A 21,641-nucleotide genomic window follows, 5' to 3' on the forward strand; every position below is an offset into this window, starting at 1 on the left:
AAATACACACTAATTAGTCGGCGTTGTTCATGAACGCAAACAAACAGCAGAATAACTTTATTTAATATATATATATATATATTAATTTAACAATAATTTCTTCATAATTGTAATTGCTTTTGTGATGCATATTGAAGTGTAATGGTGAATGTTGTATGTGGGTCGGTCCTTGGAGCGGAGAGCTTTTATGATTATGATACGATAATGATATGCCTGATGATGATAATGATATGCCATGATCTTTTAAATGTAGGATTATACAGAAACATTAAGCTAAGTACGAGCGCTGGTTACTAGTCCCTAATAGAAAACTAAACAAAGCTTTTAGTGTATAGTGATTCGGTGCAGCAGGTGGTTTACGAACTTAAGGCTCTATATAGGATACGAGTAAAGCTCGAACATACATTATATACCATGCTTATTAAGTTTGTGCTGAAATTATCTCAATCGTTCCTCTTACTAATAGACTTCTGTATTTATATGGAAGTGGCATGGAAGCTACGGTTTATGTCCACAGATCGTTCATTAGAATACATAATAATGTGAATGTTATTCTAATAGAGTATGTGAGTATTAATAGTAAATATAAAATAATCTCAAGCCTATAATATGAAGAAGTACAGTTCAGATACTACAAACATATTCACAAGTATTTCAGTTCGTTTTTGATCACCAATTCATCAAACCTGCAACGTTACGCCGTCTCTGATTTAGTGAATTTCATTCGGTACAAAACAATACTCTATTTAGCGAGCGCGCAATATGTGTGATTGCCGAAATGACAATTTGCATGTTCAATCTGAGCCGGCGGGGTGACCACGGGTTTTAATATTCACGGGGCTCCGGCACCCATCATGACTTAAATATAAACTAACGTTAATCTCTTAACCGGCTCGTTCATTTGTCACGTTTGTAACGTTCAACTAACTTATGTATGAAAACAAAATTAAAATTATAATCGTAATAATATGACTCTCTGTTCGTGCGATTTAATTTTCTTTATTATGAGTTATATTAATATTTAAGTTCGTTATAAAACAACGAGTCTCCGGGAACTGTGAAATCATAGCCACGTTGTAGCAGTTTTTAATTTTGCTCGCTCTAGTAGTATTTTTGGAAGTTTTAGGTGTATTTGAGTTTCTCTTTATTACTGGCTAGTTTGTATTCAACTTTACTGCTCGTTTTTTTTTCGTTACTGCCTTTCGGATTAAATTGGTTTTTTTCAAATTTCCTCTCGTTGATAGCGAATTCTTTAAGTAGTACGAGAAATGAACATTCGTATCCATTGACAAATACTGTTTGTAAATTAAAAAGTGTTTTAATTATTATTATCCTGAAATTATGATGACAATAACGTGGTTTTGAGAATAATGAGTAGCGCTGAATATAAAAACTTTGCATTTAAAGTTATAATTTTATACATTTAATAAGTTGTCATTGAAAAGAAATATTGTTCCTAATTGTTGTGAATACTTAAAAAGATATCAAAGTGTTTCGACTTAGGAAGAAACGTATTAGTAATGTTAACTTTTTTGTAAAAGCAACATTATCTCTGCTATCGATTAAAATATTAAAATTTACTACTGTTGCTATGTATGGTTGTTGGTCAGTTATAGAAAATTCAATCAAAAAAAAGGTAACACAGAATGAAGTGAGAGCCGCCGTAGTTACTTCATTGGGAGTAAGCAGAGTTTGTTGTTCGTAAATTTTTGTGTATAATAAGATGAATATTATTTAATGTCGTCAGATAAGTCTCCTGATAGCATCGCTCGAGATAAGGTTCTTTGTCAGCGAGAGCTTTATTCAAAAGCCGGACTCCCTCTCACAAATGTAATTAGCTTCGCGAACTGAGTAGTTACCATTAGTGAAGATATTATGACACACCACCAGACGATTTGGACTTGAACAAACAATATATATTAAGTGCAGGGAAACGAAAATATAAAGATTATTAGTTATGTGATTGAAACCTATACCGATTATCCTAAACCTCTCTCAGGCAGGTCATCCAGATGTCACAGTCACAGATAGCTCATTGTTTTGTTTAATTCGTTGTTTACAAACATGCGAGAAATGCCGATGTAGACTTAAATCATTCAATTCTATCATATAAAATGTTCTGCAACATAATCTAATGAGCATATTTTTTTAAAGAATTTATCCTGATTTTTTGATAAGATAAAATATATTTTCTTATGTAAATTATAATAACAAATTTATTTATTTTTGTTAACAAAAAAGCTATCTAAATACACGAGATTCGGGATTTATTTAACACTGGAATAATTAATTTCATGAAGTCATTTAAAGCGACATACTTTCTGGAATATACTACAACGTGTGTCACGTTCAAATTAATTAATAAATGTCATAGTTTATGAGTGAACATACTAAATATAAATATTTAACAAAAATACTATGAATCATATAAAAGTAAAAAACATCACACCGCCTTAATTGAACATGAACAATGTTTGATTTATTATATTTTAAATATCTGAATAATATGAAAAAATATATAACAGCTTATTGAAGGAAAGTTCGTTTTATACACATATATAATAATTAATTAAAAACCGAGTTCATATAAATAATGTAATAAAGATGACTTTATGTACCTAAATAACTAAATTTATTTCAGTTTCATTCATATTTTAATGACCATATTCAGTGTTGCGTCGGCTATTGAATATTCATAATAGTTTTGTAACTTTAACGTCGCAGTAAATCAAATTAATTGCAGCGATGTGATTCAATATAAACTATAATCATTAGAATAACGTATAATCCTTAGCCGAGACGAGCTGCGAGGCGAGGAGCGGCCGGCGAGGAGCGCGGAGACGGCGAGTAAGAATTAAATAAAACCGGCGTAACGAAGGGACGCTGTACTTTGTGATTTAATTATGAATTTATGAACAGCGGCGAAAACGTAAACCCGAGGTAGGGCGGCGGTCACGGGCGAGGAGCGAGCGATTAGCGGGTGTACTTGGACACAGGATGAGCTCTCTTTGAGTATCATTATGATCAAACTCACATACTATACCTTAAGATAAAAGATTTATAAAGTGGTTTTTATTCATCGAACATTATCATACATTATCGTGAGGAGATCGTTATATAGGAAAAATCAAAAAATTAAATAAATTTCCTGAAGACATTGTTAATGTAGAAGACTTTTTAAATTAATAGCGATAATCCGCTGCCGCTCGTGACCGTAACCCCACAGCCGGACACCAGCTCGTTTCTGGTTAATTAAGACAGTGTTTTGAGTGGCGCTTACAGCGGACTAAATATATAATGGACTTACTTTGGAGAATACGATTTTGACAAAGTCATGAATTTGATATCAGAGTGCAATATTTTTGTGAGTGAAGGAAATGTACTCTATGAATGCTATTGTAGACCTTCACTTATAAGTAATTTGAATGAAGTCACGATTAAATGAACTATACAAGTGACGGGTGAGTCCTGTCATGTCAACTAACTAGTGCGGACAAAAGGTCACTCGTTCTGTGATACTGACAGTTACATCAAATATGAACATTAATGTAATGTGATCGAGCTGATCTATTTACAAATAATAGTGGTCTTTGTAAATTACGATAACAAATATAAAGACAAAATATTATATTATATAACAAAAAAACGTTCTATACATTGTTGTGGTAACAGTATCACGAATGTGTTGTCAATAGTATTGTCACTAGTTCCTGCACTCGGTTTCGTTCGGTCCATGTTAAAGAGTTTTATTGTATGTTTTTATGTAAAGCTCTATCAGAGCAGTCTGAAGGAGGCGTCTCCCTCCCCCCTCCCATCAATAGCCTGGCGATTGTCTCGGATAAACTATTTAGGTTACCTACATTTACCATCTGTCAATTGTACGGGTTCGTTGTAGTATTATTGATGCTACATATATACCTACGTAATAATGCTCATATATTATTCATTAATCTTTTTAATACTTCAAATAATTATTTTATAATATAAAATGGTAACCACATAAGCGTAGGATCATTTTGTGAACCATTTCACAGCATTCCTAAACACTTGTATTAGCGTTAAGTTTTCTATGGACCAAATAAATGAAGTAAAACCAATGCAAACAGCTAGATTTAGATGCGCGGGCGCCGATGAACTCGTACGTCTGTCAATTTACAGCTCTCGCCGGATCAAACCGGATCAAACCGTATCAAAGCGGTTAAAGTATTCAGTTATTAATTGAACATGAAATTAATAATTATATTGTATATCAATATTATAATGCAATATAAGTTTCACTGAAAAAAGTCGGTTATTTTACAAAAAAAAACACGTTAAAAAAGGTTCAATGGTATATAATAATAATCTGACATTAATCTTTAGGATATTGATTTTTTTAAAGTTTTAACGGAATAAGTACAAAACAAATGAATTCATAGCTCGCAGTGCCGTCTCAGCCACGAACACTTAATATGTATTAATAAATTCTATTCTATACAAGGAGACAACACCAAACATACAATGCTTAATTGATCGCTATTATTTTTTGTCCTTTTATCGTGACCATATTAAATCCAATGAAGCCAGACTTGTTTCAATAAAAGGTATTAAACAAGTTAAATTCATTCGTGAAATATTAAATCTATTTTGGTCAGCATGTATTTCATTTTACATCGCAATAAAATTGAATTATCCCGCTTTTTAAGCGAGTTTCGTGTCTCCGTCGTGATTTTATGTGTGTTTAATCTATAGGTTCATAAAATATTGTCATAATACGATATTTTAAATCAAAATTATCATACGTTATAGCCGCGTGCTGGTGTTGTGTAGAGAAGTCATTTATTTTTGCTTATTCTTTTGATTGTTGGGTTCGATTCCCGGTCGTTGAATCATATAATAATTGGCTCAAAAAACAAACAGCAACAATCAGTGTTATTAAAGTATACTTTAGTATTATTTAATGAATATAAACTATTTCGATCACTCTATTTGTAACGAGGAATAATGATCTCGTGATAGTTTTAAGTAACGTAACATCTACTCCATATAATCTGAGCCCTGACCAGATCCGGGCTTCGCTTTGTGAGATTACAGACTTTAAATCTGTAGCGGGTCGGTTTTTACAAAGACTTAAGGTTGTACGGGATTAGCGGTCAGGGTTAAATGAGACCCGTCCGTTATTACGTTTAAAATAAAATAAATTAAAGCTGTATAAAAAATATTCAAAAGATATCAACAACCTTTATAGAGGGCTTCAGCGTGTATATATATATATATATATATATGCTGTTCACAGGTCCGTCCGTCAGCGCGTCACACGTAATGTATGCGAGCTCACGGCCATACAAAACATCCACCCTCATTAATTCAACGGCTAAAAGCTTCTGAAAAATTGTTTGTAAGACTCGGCCGTTTTTGAACACTCGCTCGAGATATGGAACAAGTGAAGCTATCAATCGCACGAACGATAAAATATATAATAATGTGCTCAGTGTAATCATAGCAGGCTACACGTTGTAGGCAAATACATCATGTAAGGAAAGTCGAACTAACGAGACGCAATTATAAGGGCGGACGTTTCAAAAAGGACTGCGGGTTGTAGCGGCGCGGCGCAGGTTACTGCTATACAATAACATGACATAAACAATTATCGTGTTTGAAATAATCGCTATTGACTAGATGCTTACACGATACATATACCATGGATTTTTTTTTACAATTCTGTTGCTTTGTCTGTCTGTTTCTTTCCTGCAATCTCTGAAACGGTTGGACACATTTAGAACAGCCTTTCAATAGTTGATGCTTTAAGGAGTTGCTTAGGTTAATAAAAGAAATTTAAAATTTGCCTAAGTCATTAAAAATTACACAGAGCGAACAAAGTCACGGAGCAGCTAGTAGTTAATGGCGAAATAAATAACAACCGGTATATATATTTATCTGCATCGTCTACTTAGAATAAATCCTTAACAGTGAGTGATTCCATCTCACTGGACGTACATTGTTAGCGACAGCATCTGTCCGCCGAGTCCGGGTCCGCTGTATTAATAATAGTATTCACAGAGAGTCTCACCTCGCACAATCATTACAGGCGACTCCTCGGCCAAATATATTCCCTTGAATTTATATATTTTACATAATAACTGTTTGACGACGGTAACAAACACTTAGTATGAATTCAATAGTCATAAGACGAAAGGCCAGCGGCCCAGGCGATTGTAAACTAGTTCAATCCAGTGATAACTTTACCAATTACTTACGACGGAATTTGACTAAAACTAAGACGAGTGGCTTCGGATAGTTGTGTACGGCAGAGAAACAAGATGAACAAAATGTATGTCGATTAATAACAGGAATTGTTACATACACTGAGCTGGTTCACTGCTGTTACACAAAGATATTTAGTCTATTTTACTTCGTTGTGTTGATACGCATTTGATAGTCAGGTTTAACTAAGTTTAACTAGTTATAATATATAACGAGCTCTCGTTTGAGATTACTCTATGTCACGAGAAAATTAACGCATTGTATATAGAATAAATTTCATGAATATAGGTATAAAACATTCAAAGACGGAACATAAGCCCTGATATCTCCGTATTAGAATATTTAACGTTTGTTATTCGATTGTCACTGTACTCGGTTGATGTGGACGGAACTAATCAATACAAACTTAATGAAGCGATACATGATAATAAAGAGTTGCATCAAAACAGGCTCAGATTAAAACGTGACACAATGGAAGGCAATTAATGGAACTCGCGCTGCTGTTCACGGATGTAGCCAGCAGGAAGACGCCGGCATCACGTGTTGTGTGAAACATATTGACGTCCAGATAATCATAGTCATATTTTTGTTTGAATATTAATTAAAAATTAATAGTTTAGTTCAATGTGGAAGTTAATTTATTGATACTCCATTTATTACTATCTTCAATAATGTTCAAAGTTTATATTAGTAATAAGACCAAGTTTTGTAGGTATGTGTGTAGAGCGAGTGTCTCATTCAGTATGTCTACATCTGTGATTGCATATCGTCGCAGTAAGCAGGTCAGGGCGTGTCCAGGACTTGGCTGGTCATATTAATAGAGAGCAAGCTTCCTGCTTGACACGCCTCACACTCATGCAATATGCTGATGATGAAGAGCTTTTACGAATACATAACTGAAGGCCCTCTGAGAGGATTTAGTTATGAATTTAAATAAAATGTTTCCTCCAAACTAATAGCGGCTGGTGTGTCGTTCGTGTTGGTCGTAAGGTGTATTCATTAATTTTCATTTCTTCGTCAGTTACTCTGAACCGAATATATATAACGCGCGTGTGATCTCAGAAGAATATCGATGATCAGATTCAATACAATGATCGAGGAGGTAATATCAAAATGCATTTCGTAAACAATTAAACATATAAGTGTATTTTGACGTTAAATCCGATTCAAGGCATAAATTACACGTTTCGCAATTACTTAGTGCGGGAATTTTAAAGCAACGTTATTAATTTTCAACGCGTATACGCCAGGTGGACTGTAAGCTCTATTCCTTTGTGTTAAGGTAACAAATCGAGTGTGCTGATTGTGATGTAGAAGCCTGCCTCGTATGAGTGTTGTATGGTAAATCTTCTTCCGTTTGACTTCACCACAATGACTTCGGATTCCCTCATGGTAAACATTCCCCATTGTATTTCTTATGTGGTCTGAGCAGATCCGGGAGTGACGAACACTCGTTCGATTGAAAATAATTCGATTACCGTGTTGACGAGCCGAGACACGAACAAACGTATATCAACGACTCTAATCGTTTGTTTGTCTACATTATAACTTGTCTATTGACGGTTACGGAACCCGTGTTACATCTGTGTGTGTTCGGTAAACATCTGTGCGTCCGTAATCTTTGTCCAATCAAGGAACTTAACGCGTGATCACGCCCGCCATTAACAACCCATAGCTCTATTGTTGGACGGATATCCGTTACATATACTAACATTTTATAAAGAGCATTAACAGCGGACACGTTTGCACCAAACGGTCTGTTATTATGAAATAATTCGCGAACATTTTGACACGGTAAAAATGTGAAAGCAATAAAAGGTCGCCCGTCGTAAAAAAAAACACACACAAAATTTTATACTGTTGACGTGATGTATTTTTTAAGTAAATTAATTTTATTTTGTTATAGGTTACGTCGATCCGCGGCTCGCGACAGATCCGCTGAATTTACGACCGCAATAAAATGTTTACGTTTATTAGAAAATGCTGTTTGCTTTCAAATTATTATTGTACTGTTGTTTAATTTCGTACGGAGTAGAGAACGAATTCTATACAACTAGCGCCATCTAGGTTTCAAATGATAGCACTAAGATCTATAGGCAGATTAGTAACGAAGAGACAATATAGATGGCGCTCTCGGAAATATACATTTAAGAAACTTGTACATCCACTCACCTGCACGGCATCATCGAGACAGCGGCCCCAGGCGTCGCTCCTATCGACCAGGGAGTTCCATTTATCAGCTAACTTTGCGACCTCTCTTCGGATGGACCTCGCCAATTCCCGAGCCTGCTCCTCAGCAGAACGGTATCCTCGGGAGTCACCTTCTGAGTCACGACTCGCTGGATATGTGAAAAACATTATTAATACGCTGAGATTGTCAGTTATACTACATTAACATGGGTTTTTAGTTCAAAGGAAAGACTTTTCTCGCAGTAGGTATCGTCAAGTGGGCGGCTTAAACTTATATTTAAAAATTGTGCATACATTTGAAATGTTCGTTTGAATTTCTCAAATTAATAAGTTTGTTTCTTTCGCCGTTTTGTTTAAGACTCTTAAACGTATAAAGTATTTTCAGCGGCAGGCGTGTTTCAAATTTGAAAGCAATTTTCAGTACGCCAGTTTGAGAGCCAATAAAAAAAAACATTATTACGTATTTGATTTAGAATTATTTCAAAAGCTCTTCATACATTATAAGACTTACGAAATAAAAAGAAAAAGGAAATATTAAATTTTATTTCATAGTTACAGTAAATGTTGAATAGTGCTCGAACCATTAGTAACTTACAAACGTTGTCGACTTTTCTGTTTTGATACGAATGAATATATTTCCCATGTTTCTAATAAAACGATCGCTCGACTCAAGTTGTTTAACGTGAAGTGAAAATGTGTACGAAGCGCGTTATGATATAGGACTAGTCCTTTTTAATAACGACTTACTTTCATTCGAAGCTAACTCGAACAGTTCTTTATCAGACACGAGGACGATAATATTAAACGTTAAAGCAGATTAAAAAAATATGCGTAGTATTTTGTGATAAAGTGTCCCTTACATAGAGAAACGTTCGTAAAATTTAATAAAACAGGAATTTTCAAAATAAAACGTTCCAACTGAAGCCAATAGTTGAAAGAGAGTGAGCGGGCCGTGCGCCGAGAGTCACACTGAGATACCTCACATTTTTCACTTATTACAAAATCCATCGGCTTAGTTTAGCTCCAGGCCGGGCCGCATCTCGCAGATCATTCCACCGCAAAAACATTACCAGCTTTTTAACATCTAGGCCTTTTTGTTTTATACACGAAACTGTTTCTGTTTAGACTTTAGATCACGCAGCGGAAAAAAAGTGGAATTGAGTTCGTTGAATTTTCAAAAATGTTCTTTAACAAGTATTTATTAAGTTGTAAAACGGAACAGACGGAAGCCGGGTTTATTACTGTTCCAGTTGTAATTAAGATTTTGAAGCGTTCCCAAGGAGTGTCCATTGAACCTGCTTTAATTAAAAGACTGCGCGCCGTCCAACTCCTGGAACCGACCCCCGTTTATAAAAAACACATTAATAATACATAATCTGAGAATTCATACAGCTTGTGGTGCATGAGGCTCTGTGTCACTTGTGTACGTCATTGTACTTATATGTTAATTAAACAAAGCTATTATTTTGCTTCGACCGGTCTCTATGTTGTCTCTCAACTGACATTTAGTATGAAAATTCAAACACCTACTCTCCAAATGTACCGATCCAACTGGCAGATAATAATTAATTAACTATGCACATATCGAAGCCGCTGATATCAATATTAGCTAACGAACTGTCGGTCGGTGTCGCCTGTGACGTCATCGCTAACTAATGTTATAGTTACGTGCACCTTCCTATAATGTGTTTTGGATACCTTGTACACGACGCTGGCCGTATAATTTATATCGTTACTGTACATGCGACTTGTTGCCAGCTTCTCACAAGTGGGGAGTGTGTCCGGCGGTGCGATGTCCGCGAGCAAGCTCAAACAATTAAACCAATGACAAACAAGGAAGGTCCAATACAAATACAATTTAAAGTCAAATCACAAATTCCCTGTATCGGTAGAGGGGGAACACTCGGACTGGTTAAATTACAGTCGGCTCGGTAATTGCGAGTGTTGATGAAAACGATCACCTGCAGTTTAATTAAAACTCGGGAATATTTGACCGGAAACCGGCGGTAATCAATGGTAATCAATGGTAATCACTGTCAAGTTAGCGGTCCCATGCGGTCTTGTGGATTCAGTTGAAAAGAGAAAGTGTAGATAGTAACTACTATTTCATAGGACTGTCTATCATAAAGCTAGCACATTTAAGGGACCGTGTGATATTTTGTGGTTCACTTAATCCACTACTTTTTGGTAACAGTGGTTGTGCAAGATTTAGGAAGTTAAGTCCGGTTGTGTTCTGCAATTTCAAGAGTCGCAAAGAATATAATTCATAGTACTGTATATTTCTTACGTTCCGTGTCACTGGTGTCAGAGAGCGGAGGTTCGTTGGCCACGTACTGCCTCCCAGAGAGCAGGTTACTCTCAACCACTGGGCGCTTATCCTCCAATTGGCGGCGGAAGGCACGGTGGTCGTCCTGGATAACGAAACATACGATTAGACCCCACTTATATTATAGAGGCGGAAGTTTGTGTTGAGTTAGAGATGTGCAGATGTTCGATGCTCTTTGAGATTACACTGATTAACGGATTTTGATGAAAGTTTACAATAATGCAGCTCAGACATCAGAGTCATGTATGATTAAAATAAACATTATGTTTTTATCAGCATGTTAAGAATGTTTGTTTGTGTTCAACAGCGCTCCATCATTTGGATCTCAGAACATAAATTACCAATTAATTGTTAAACCCAGTATACAAACAGATTAAACGTTTGCAAATCCAACAGAAGCCGAGAAAAGAATCTTGTTAAGTAATACATACAATACAACCTTTGGGAAAAGATAATGATTAACAAATATTTTCCGTAGTTTCATATTTCTTGAGAAGGGTTTAGTGTTGACGGGTGAGACTTACTGTACACTCGCTGACATTTCATTTATATATAAAAAATCTAGATAATATGTATATAGAAATACAGAAATATAAAGTAACATGCATCTAGGACGATAATAACATGTTGTTAGTGTTATCAATCTGAACCGAGAGGGAATCTACCAGCGAATTAAAATACTAAGCCTTCCGCTTTAATTTAAATATAGTTTTAATACATTTCATATCTTACAATTATTTTAATCCGCTGAATAAAAACGTTAAGAGCCACATTTAAATAACAATATCGCTGTAATGGCCCGACATCCGCCCGCTATCACGACACTCACGACAAAATGGCCGCGGAACATTTACAACCCGTTTATAGGTAATGCGGTTCAGTCGTTGTTTAATGCGTTACTTTGTGTGTTATAGTTAAATGATAAATTGATACTGTAATATGCATTAAGATAATGAAATGAGTGTATTAACAAGTTAATTTATTCATACTGAAACCAAATAACGCTCACGTTTCAATGTCTTATGTTATAGATCATTTAAAACAAAAAGCCTTTTTCATTCACCTGTTGTTTTATGAGAGCGTTGAGGTCTCCTCTCGGCGGAGCCAGAGCGTTCAGCTCGGTGTCCTTCCTGATGACCCACTCGGTGAGTTCTCGTAACGACAGCAACAGCGCGGACCAGTGTTCAGCGTTGCTCTCCAGACGGTTCCTGGTGGAAGCGGCGTAACGATACATCATTGATATGTGGACGGAGATGGGGTGAAAGGATACTTTGGTCTCGAGTCAAAGATAATTACCAGTAGGTAGTTACATAGGTGGTAATGTTAATCTTATCTAATTGTCTTATTTCTTATAGTTAAGTTGTTGTTTTCTTTTTTTAATACTTACTAGTTTTCTCCGAGAATAAAACGTTGTGCTCGGTTAATATAAGATCAAGTCTTTCCATATTAGTTGTACAACCATTTTCAATCAATACCAAGCGCAGAGCGGGAGCCGATGTATTATTATAAATATTCCGAAGAACGAACGATGATGTTAAATGTTATGAAAACATCATATGCAGGAATTATTAGGAAGTTTTATTATTTACCAATCTCTTTATTGAATGTTCAAAGTATCACAAATCTAAGTTATAACATCTTGGGACCTGTTTAATTTGAATCTTGGCAAGGAGACGTCTCCTTAATTTTATTACCCCGAGTGTATCAGTGCTACCCCGTACCCTGTACCCCGTGCGACAGTATGTTACCCCGTGTTACCCCGCGAGGTAATGTTTCAGAACTCCGAAACAGTCGGCTCGGCGGATATAAATGTGTTACAATTGTTGGAAATTGGCCGACGCGCTGCTCCTTAATATGTTAAGCTGCGTCTGTAGATGAAACAGTGTTGGGAGCCGATGTTGTCGATGATTTTATAAAATTTATAATTTTAAATCTAAACAAAAATCGAAGAGGCCATTAAAGAAGAGTCATATAAACCAAAAAATCAATTTTTGGAATTGTTGTCTGTCTGTCTGGTATGTTATAACTTCAAAACTACTCAACGGATTTGAACGCGGTTTTCACAGTTGGATTACATATAATTAGGAGCATTGCCAAAACTTTGTTTCGTCAAAACAGGTTAAGAGAAAAAGAAGTTATGGTCAATTGAAAATTTACTTCAAGCACTGCTTCAAAACTTTTAAACACTACAACTTAATATTTATTAGTTATATATCACATATAAGTTAATACTTAATTAGTTATATTAGTTACTAAAAAAATGTTCTAATATATATTAATCTTAATATTAAAACTTATGAGAGGTAACAAAAATAACAAATAACTCAGTGCGCGCGGGCGCAGTTGAAGTGTTGGACACTATGCTCGATAGATGGCGTTGATAAAATACGTCATCAACCTAGATCGCGGTGTTAAGATTTTCCGTTGTGTAATGACTACCATGCGGTTCGAATATTCATTGTAGTTTGTTGGTTGTCTATTATTTGTTATCATCTCTTGTCTGTTTGTAATTATTTTAAGTTTAATATATATATGGTTAAGCAAAAAGCGACCAACACGCGGGCGGAGCCGCGGGCAACAGCTAGTCTTAAAATAAAACAAGAAATTAATGAACTAAAACAGAAAATCGGTCTCAAAAAGTAGTATCGTGTAGTACTACACCATAATCGTTATAAAATAAGATTTATATGTATTGTACTTTCTGGCCTATACGTTCTTTACATTCTGCAGTCCTTCCCGAAACGATTATTTCTATTATTTAAATATCGGTAAATCGATATTTTTATTTCACATCACTAATACTACAATGGTATAAATCTCGACGTTTGCAAAGAATTCCATTCTGGCACGAGGTTTATACATTAAGAACTACTTGAATATGCAATTACCGTCTTTAATATGTCTTATTGCGATGGATTAAGGTTTTTAATCGCGCGTCCTACAGAATACAGCCTAACCGTTAAGTTTATGCAAGATCCTAACAATGTTTTAGTCCCTATTTCTATTCTTGAAAAGATGATTTTGCAATGACAACCGAGAATGCGGTTTGGTTGGCATATTAAGGGATAATATGTCATTTTAGTTCATTTAAATTTATTTATGTTTTTCGAGTGATATATCGGAATTATTATATATTATTCTTCTTCTTCATCCTGGCAATTATCCCAGCATTAGCCAGGGTCTGCCTTCCTGCTTAAACTCCTCCACTTTGCACGATCTTTAGCATCCGCGGTGGTAAGTCCATTGGCTCTCATATCCTGTTTCACGGTGTCCAGCCATCGCTTTCTTGGGCGTCCTGGGGGTCTTGCTCCAGGGACCGACATATCAAGGCAAATTTTTCCGACGTAATTCTCAGGCCGGCGTGCAACGTGACCATACCATCTCAGGCGACTCTCTTGAAGCTTATCCGCTACGTCACGGACTCCAAGACTACCTCGGATAAATGTGTTACGTATACGGTCAGCTCGCGTTACGCCACACATCCACCTCAGCATCTTCATCTCCGTGACGTGAAGCTCCTGAGTGTGCCTGGACAGTGTTGGCCAACATTCGCTTCCATATAAGAGAACCGGTCGGATTATGCTCTTGTATATTATTCCCTTGAGCTTGGTAGGTATTCTGCGATCGCAGACCACACCTGTGACCTCACGCCATTTCGCCCAAGCAGCGCTGATCCGGGCTTGGACATCGTGATCGATGCCTCCGGACTCATGCAGAATAGATCCAAGGTACCTGAACTTTTCCGACTTAACGGCTGGTTCAGGACCTATATGGATAGTGCAAGAGTCCGGGCTTCCGCAAGCCATGTACTCGGTCTTCGTCACATTTAGTTTAAGACCACCGTTCTCAAGCGTACCCTTCCAGAGGTTCACTCTTCGCTCTAGCGTCAACCTGCTCTCATCAATGAGCGCTATGTCATCGGCATACATCATCAGCCATGGAGGCTGTTCCTGGATGTTAGCCGAGACAGTGTCCAGCACTACATTGAACAAGAAGGGGCTAAGAGCCGAGCCTTGGTGAACCCCTACTGAGATCGGAAAGGGTTTTGTATCGCCAACAGCAGTCCTAACCATTGAAACGGAATCGCGGTACATGTCTCTAATGATGTCAATATAGGCCTCAGGGATGCCTTTGAATCGCAATGCCCACCAGATACATTGACGAGGAACGCAGTCAAAGGCCTTCTGCAGATCTAGGAATGCGACATGCAGAGCTCTCCTTTTTTCCCTGTATGCCTCCATCAGAGTTCTGATGGCAAAGATGGCGTCCAAGGTGCCCGATCCTGGCTGAAATCCATATTGACATTCCGAGACAGTACACTCTCGGCGGAGCCTGAGGTCGATCATACGCTCAAAGAGCTTCATGGTGTGACTCATGATCTTAACGCCCCTATAACTACCACAATCTTGAACACTGCCCCTGCCTTTGTATATAGGGGTAATGTAACTATAACGCCACTGATGTGGCATAGTCCCAGTGTTCAAGACGCGGTTAAAAAGGTCCGTCAGTATGAGCACACCAAGAGAGCCCAATGATTTCCACGCTTCGATCGGAATATCGTCAGGTCCCACCGCTTTCCGATTCTTCATGCGTCGAAGACAATTCCGAGTTTCGTCAGGTGTTATCGGGGCAATAAGTCCAAGATTAGGAGGTATTTCGGTTGGAAGACTGCACGGATGCTGAGTATTTAGCAACTCCTTGAAGTAGCATCTCCATCTCTCCTTCACAGAGGCATGATTACACAGCAACGTGCCTTGGGAATCTTTGACGCTAAGACATTTTGCGATATCTTGCGTCGCCTTATCCCGAGCTCGTGCCAATTTGTAAATGAGCTTCTGCCCCTCCGCAGTTTCAAGTGTATCATATAATGGTGATAACCTATCACTGCGGGCTCTGGCAACAGCCCTTTTACTGGCACGTTTCGCTGCTATGTACTCTAGTCTGTCTTCAGGAGAGTTTGATTGCTGCCACTTCTTAAAGGCAGTCTTCTTTTCACGAATCACCTCCTGCACTTCGTCATTCCACCACCATGTCTCCTTGTCAATGACCCGTCCTCCCTTAGAAAGGCCTAGAACTCGGAATGATTATATATTATTATTCTGTGTTATTGTCACACGGTAACATTTCTAATCTTATAACTAAAGACACATCAGTGTTGGTCGCTCTCATAGGATCAAAGAACGGCCGGGGACGCCGCGCCGCGGGGATCATCTTATGGCAACATATTAATATATTACTATCAATATATAATCTACACAAACAGTACATCAACGAACACACCGCATGTAACACTATTTATGAATATTTTTACAATAAATACTATAAGTATATATATGATTGAATCGTCTGATATTAGGAATAAAGAAAGAAAATATATTTTATTTTTAAGATACGGAATTATCAAAGAAGCAAGGTATGCTCGCGAGGTGTACGGAATTATTACGTCCTGACTGTATTACAATCGTTACACTGTCAGCTGTGATATAACAAATTAATTCAATTACTTTAAAAATACTCCGAGGATATGTTCTAAAATTCAGTTATTTTTAAAAGCAGACATAATTATAACTCTTGTACACTATTATGATTATAATACATATATATATATTGTACAATAATTGGTTGACACCTTATTAAGGATACTGGACTATTTTTCATTTTTATTAAGTTTTTAGTAGAAACCATTAGTAATATAACCCGCATCCATTGAATAAATACGTTACCTATCAAACGCCATGTTTATAAATATTTATGTGTCGTTATCGTAGTGAAGTAAGTAGAAACATATAAAAACAGGGGCGCGGAGGGGTGGAGGGAGGAGGAGAGCGGAGAGGGGAGGGGTTCAGATCATAAAGAAGGACAATAAAAGACGCAATCTCAGTTTTATTTCACTATCAAATCACTAAACATCTGTCTTCGCAGAGTATGAATATAAGATTGCTACGGAGGAGGATAAGGTCACAGGAGCAGATAAAACATTCACAGTTACACTTATATGACGCAAGAAACAAAGCAATATACACTTACTGAAAATTACCATAAAACGCGAAATATTTAAATACCATTATTAACATTTACTCCCTATTACATACAAAACTATTTAATTTTTTAACTGCTATGTTATAAGTGTTGTATGGACGGAAGGACACTTGAATTTAGTGTGAACGAACATCAATAACATATGTAACAATACTTTAGCCAGAATATAACCTAAACGCACTACAGCCTGCAGCCTACAGCCTACACACTGATCTGTTAACGTTGGAATATAAATGTTTTAACAGCCTTTTAACGACCACGTCATTTTTATGATCTACTTTACAAAACATCATTGTAACACACCTCAAAACCTGAAAGCCTTAACAAAATGTTTTGCATTTAATAAGATAATATCGCGAATTCTGAACATTGCCTATATTTATATTTTTGATCAAATACTGATTAAATTAAGATATTATAGCACACACGGGCAGTTTATTGTAACTGAATTATTATGAATCTTTTAATTTTATTTTAGTGTATTTTGTGCAGACTAGAGATGAGAAGGCAGTAAAGATCCGCTGCAGTCAATAAAACTGCATTAATGAGGGGCTTTAACACCCTGGTACAGAACATTTCATTATTACGTCTGCGTTCGGTCTCATGACGCTGGAACCTTCCCATCCCAATCCCAATATTCCTATTCTTTTTGTCTTTGAATGCCAATAATCTTTCGACACCTCTCCAGGTGAACCGTCTTTTGTCCTATAACTTAATATAACATTTTTAATATATTCATCATCTTTCGATGTGTTATATAAATTAGATTTTTTATAATTTAATCTTCATAGAAGCTCTTATTTGGAGAGGAGACGAAATTCATGTAGTATTTTGGAAAAGGTAACAATTTAATGTTCAAAAGATTTCCTTATAGGAAACTCTGTAACAATTCGCCGAGGAATGCCGCCCCTGGATGGATCACGCCGGTTTTACACACAAAGCCTTTGAACTGAATTGTTGGTCAAATAATTGTTTTGCATTTTTTGTTCGTGATCCCTCCCGACTACGTCAATATCTGTGACATTTCCATTTTGAAATTATGCACAGATTATAAATTGCAAAGTCAGTTGAACTGTTTAAAAAAAGGTTCCATTAATTCCTGTAAAGAATTATTGGCAATTTTCAATCTGTGATATAAATGTGCTCACATTTTCGATAACTGAAACAGATGTCTCTTAAAATGGCCGATGGAAATTAACTTCGTGACAGGTATTTATTGAATCTTGGACGACTGGCGTTTATAAATAGAATCACTTTAGACGTTTGTTGGTGACAGTTATAGACTTATCAATTTGCAAATTCATAAGTAATTTTACGCCAGATACTCGTTTGACTGAACGGGATTCATTAACATTGTAAAAAAAAACTCTTAATTTCGGTTGCTAAACAAAAAAAAACTAAAAAAAAACTAAATGAAATTTTATAACAAACAGACGTCAATAAAGCCGCCATTTTGTTACAAAACAAACGATAACGCTTTTACCGAAACGCGATCCGTCATGTCAGAAGTGACGTTGGAAATGTGTTCTGAAAGCTTTATTGTACAAAACACAATTTACATTTTAATTGATATATGAATCTAAAACATCGCCGCGTCGAGGTGAACGATACCGCTTCATATGTACACACGATTCTTTTGTGCGAGTTAATACGAAATCCGCAGGCGAGCGAGGTAAGTTTGTTATCTGCAATCAGTCATATCTTGGCTAAGGCAATTACGCTGCGGTTCTAATTGATATTAAGCGACCGATAACTCACTCGGTACCGCACTAAACAGATTATAGTTACACCTTTCGCTATTCAACTCAATGGATTGATACATTTAATGGCCAGGTTCGACTAAATGAACGAAGACTCAATGCTAAAAGTAGAGACTTTTGAAGTCAACATATAGCTTTTTAATGATTAGCTTTATGTACATGGAAACCAACTCACCTGATGGCCATGCTCTTCGCTTTAAGGTGATGCCATCTCTGATTCATCTCGTCTAGTCTTCTCTGCAGCATCACGGCGTCTTCCTGGGATGAGAGGGAGCCCAGCAGACGGCGGCCCGTTCCCGTGAGAGACGCGTACACATCGCGATGAGTTTCTATCTCTGATTGTAGATCCTGAAGCAAACAGGGGGTAGTTATAAACTGATTTAAAGTGTTTTTGGCAAAAAAATAAATAAATTGGTCGGATAATAAAACCTTTTTTGTTTATAATTTTATATTTTGTTTATAAATTAAACTGAAATACCTGCCTGTAGTAATATAAGTAAAACATGAACTTGAACTGACTTTTATAAAATACAAATGTGAAATTAAATGAAAACTATTCATAGGGATTCAGAAAAACCAAACAGTACACGAATTTATAAAAATCATAAGAAATGTTTTTTTATTTAGAATAATGACAATGATTCGCTCTGTGAGAGTAGAAGTAAGCTATAAGTGACCACAAACAAAAATAAATATAAAAAATAAACAATTTACTCGTAAATCCCAACAAATATAACATTATTCAAGATAAATTATAGCTCTTGAGAGAAAAGAGGCTTTCCCACAGAGCCGAGGATTCTTAAACAAATTGTTGTTATTTGGAGAAGGACGGGCGACTCGATTCATGTAGATACCCACTATCAACTATCAACTATCAACAAAAGGCTGTATTAAACGACTCCACCGATAATACAGGAGACAGGAAATAATAAATTGATTCCCAGCGAGAGCGGAGTGGCGTTATAGTCACAAACAAAGTCACTGGTCAGGTGTTAGTCACTGAGTCAAATATTTATACGGCAGATATGAAACATTCACCCTGTTTCAATATAATGTAGTCAAGAGAACTTGGTCTCGGTTAAGAAACGATACGGAATTATTATTGAAAATATATTTAACTAACACACGGAATATGCAATTAGTAATTTTCCATTAAAAAGTTCATGAGCACTTAAAGCACTGAACCCTTTCCAAGCGGTCGCTCGCTTGGATTCCCTTAATTCGACATAAATTTACTTGTTTGTTTCGAATTTGAAAACAGCTCCGAGTTATACTTTGCAGTTTGTGATGTTCTTGTAAAGTTTATGAGGTCTAATATACTTAACACCTTAAATATAACTTTCAACTTAATGTGTTCAACACCTTAATAGGTTTAGAATCAACGTGTTTGAGGACGATGTAATAAAGTCACGATTATAATATTGATTGTGTGTTTTACAAAACTAATAACGATTGGAGTATTAATATTCATGAGACGTCTCCAACCCTCGGAGGCATAACACGACATCTTTAACGTAGCCGGGCTTACGTTCACGTGATCGTCACGTTATTATAATTACGTTGTACCGAACGTAACTAGCAGAGTGAATACTATAAACAAACGTCGGTCCAGTCGTTATATATCAAAACGTAAACAGAGACTTCGTTGAAAGAATACCATTGGGAATCGATATATTGAAAAACGTTAAGCAATGATCGAAAATCACCGCAGATATGAACCGATTAACCGAATACAAAAACGCGTTCCCGGAACACGACGTCATAAAACGGAGAAGTATTCATTAAATATACAATCAGCTCGAGGGTCGCGGTGGAAGCGGTCGTCGATACAAATTAAAAGGTTTGCTAGTTTTACAGCGAAATTGAATTTTTCGATCAGTGAATTTTATTGCTACCAAAAATATTCACTATAATTTAAACGAACAGATCGTGAGAGTAGCGCTTGAAGAGACATAACCGATTATAGAATAATTGGGTAAAATGAACGGGAGACACGGGAATGTTTTACCTATTCTGATGTCGAACCTTAAAAGGCTTGACAGACTTTTGAGGTTGCCTAGATCATCTCAGTAGCAAATATTTATGATATATATGCTACTTGAAGAGTTGGAGCATTACATTCATACATTGTCTATTAATTAAGCTTCGGAAGAAGAGAGATTTTCCAGCATCCATAAATACAGATTTTTTCTGTACAATTATAAATATACATCTATTCAAATATTTATTAGCGAACCATATTTAGTGGAGTGATAAAAAATAAAAAAGATGGGTGCTAGAAATAGTATAATATCCGGCGGAGTCAGTGCTCAGCGGAGCCGATAGTTGATTGTGATAATAACGTTAATGGGTTAAAGACGCTCCGATCACATCGATGTCTTTGAGGAATCACTGGCCGAATAGAATATTGACAAATCATCTATGTACTATAAACGAGGACATTCAAACTCGTTAATATATTCATGTAATATTCTTTTGTATGCAAGTCAACTGTTCGCGGATCATATTGTAAATAAAGCTATACATTCGGATCAAGTCAGTTTATTTTTCCTTCTTTATTTTGAACTCAACGTTTCCATTACATTGCAGTAACTATGTTAGCGGGGAGAGTAGATGAATCTGTCTGTCAGTTAGTCTTGTTATTTGTCATCTAACGCCAGCGATTCCTTAATTTACTCTCGTATTGCTCTGGATGCAAGTAGAACGCGGTAATCGTGTCTTGAGCTCTGGCAATGCGAGGTTAAAAATATAAAATCAAACTTACTGGAGGCAACATGGAAAATAAAGTTTATTTAAATATATACAACTTGTCTAAAGCTTAGACATTTTTAGGTGAAACAGTATTTAAAGTTCTTCGAAACTAACAATCTGATGTGACATAGCTCTTTAAATTGACATACCTCTAGAAAGGTACCGACAGTGGTATGTGACCAAATATCGTTTAAAAAATCCAACTTCTACCGTTCAATGCCTTCGTCATATTAATATTTAGTTAACAAAAGATTCTGATACATACTTGTCATGAGATTGTATACAAGATTAAGAAAACAAATACATATACATATATGCGTAGTATAGCAATC

The 21,641-nt window shown here is 36.3% G+C and overlaps 1 protein-coding gene across 1 annotated transcript in view; it reads right to left on the reverse strand.

Moving 5' to 3' along the window:
* LOC116773824 (dystrophin, isoforms A/C/F/G/H-like) overlaps positions 1-21,641 on the reverse strand; it is a 228,887-nt gene that overhangs the window by 23,907 nt on the left and 183,339 nt on the right. Inside the window, exons 42-45 of the mRNA XM_061523731.1 lie at positions 18,734-18,906; positions 11,823-11,967; positions 10,721-10,844; positions 8,416-8,582 (exon numbers count right to left, since the gene is read on the reverse strand). Of these exons, the coding sequence (XP_061379715.1) occupies positions 8,416-8,582; positions 10,721-10,844; positions 11,823-11,967; positions 18,734-18,906 (609 nt within the window). The remainder of the gene's footprint in view (positions 1-8,415; positions 8,583-10,720; positions 10,845-11,822; positions 11,968-18,733; positions 18,907-21,641) is intronic.

This window comes from Danaus plexippus, chromosome 20 (genome assembly GCF_018135715.1).
Source record: "Danaus plexippus chromosome 20, MEX_DaPlex, whole genome shotgun sequence".
NCBI lineage: Eukaryota > Metazoa > Arthropoda > Insecta > Lepidoptera > Nymphalidae > Danaus > Danaus plexippus.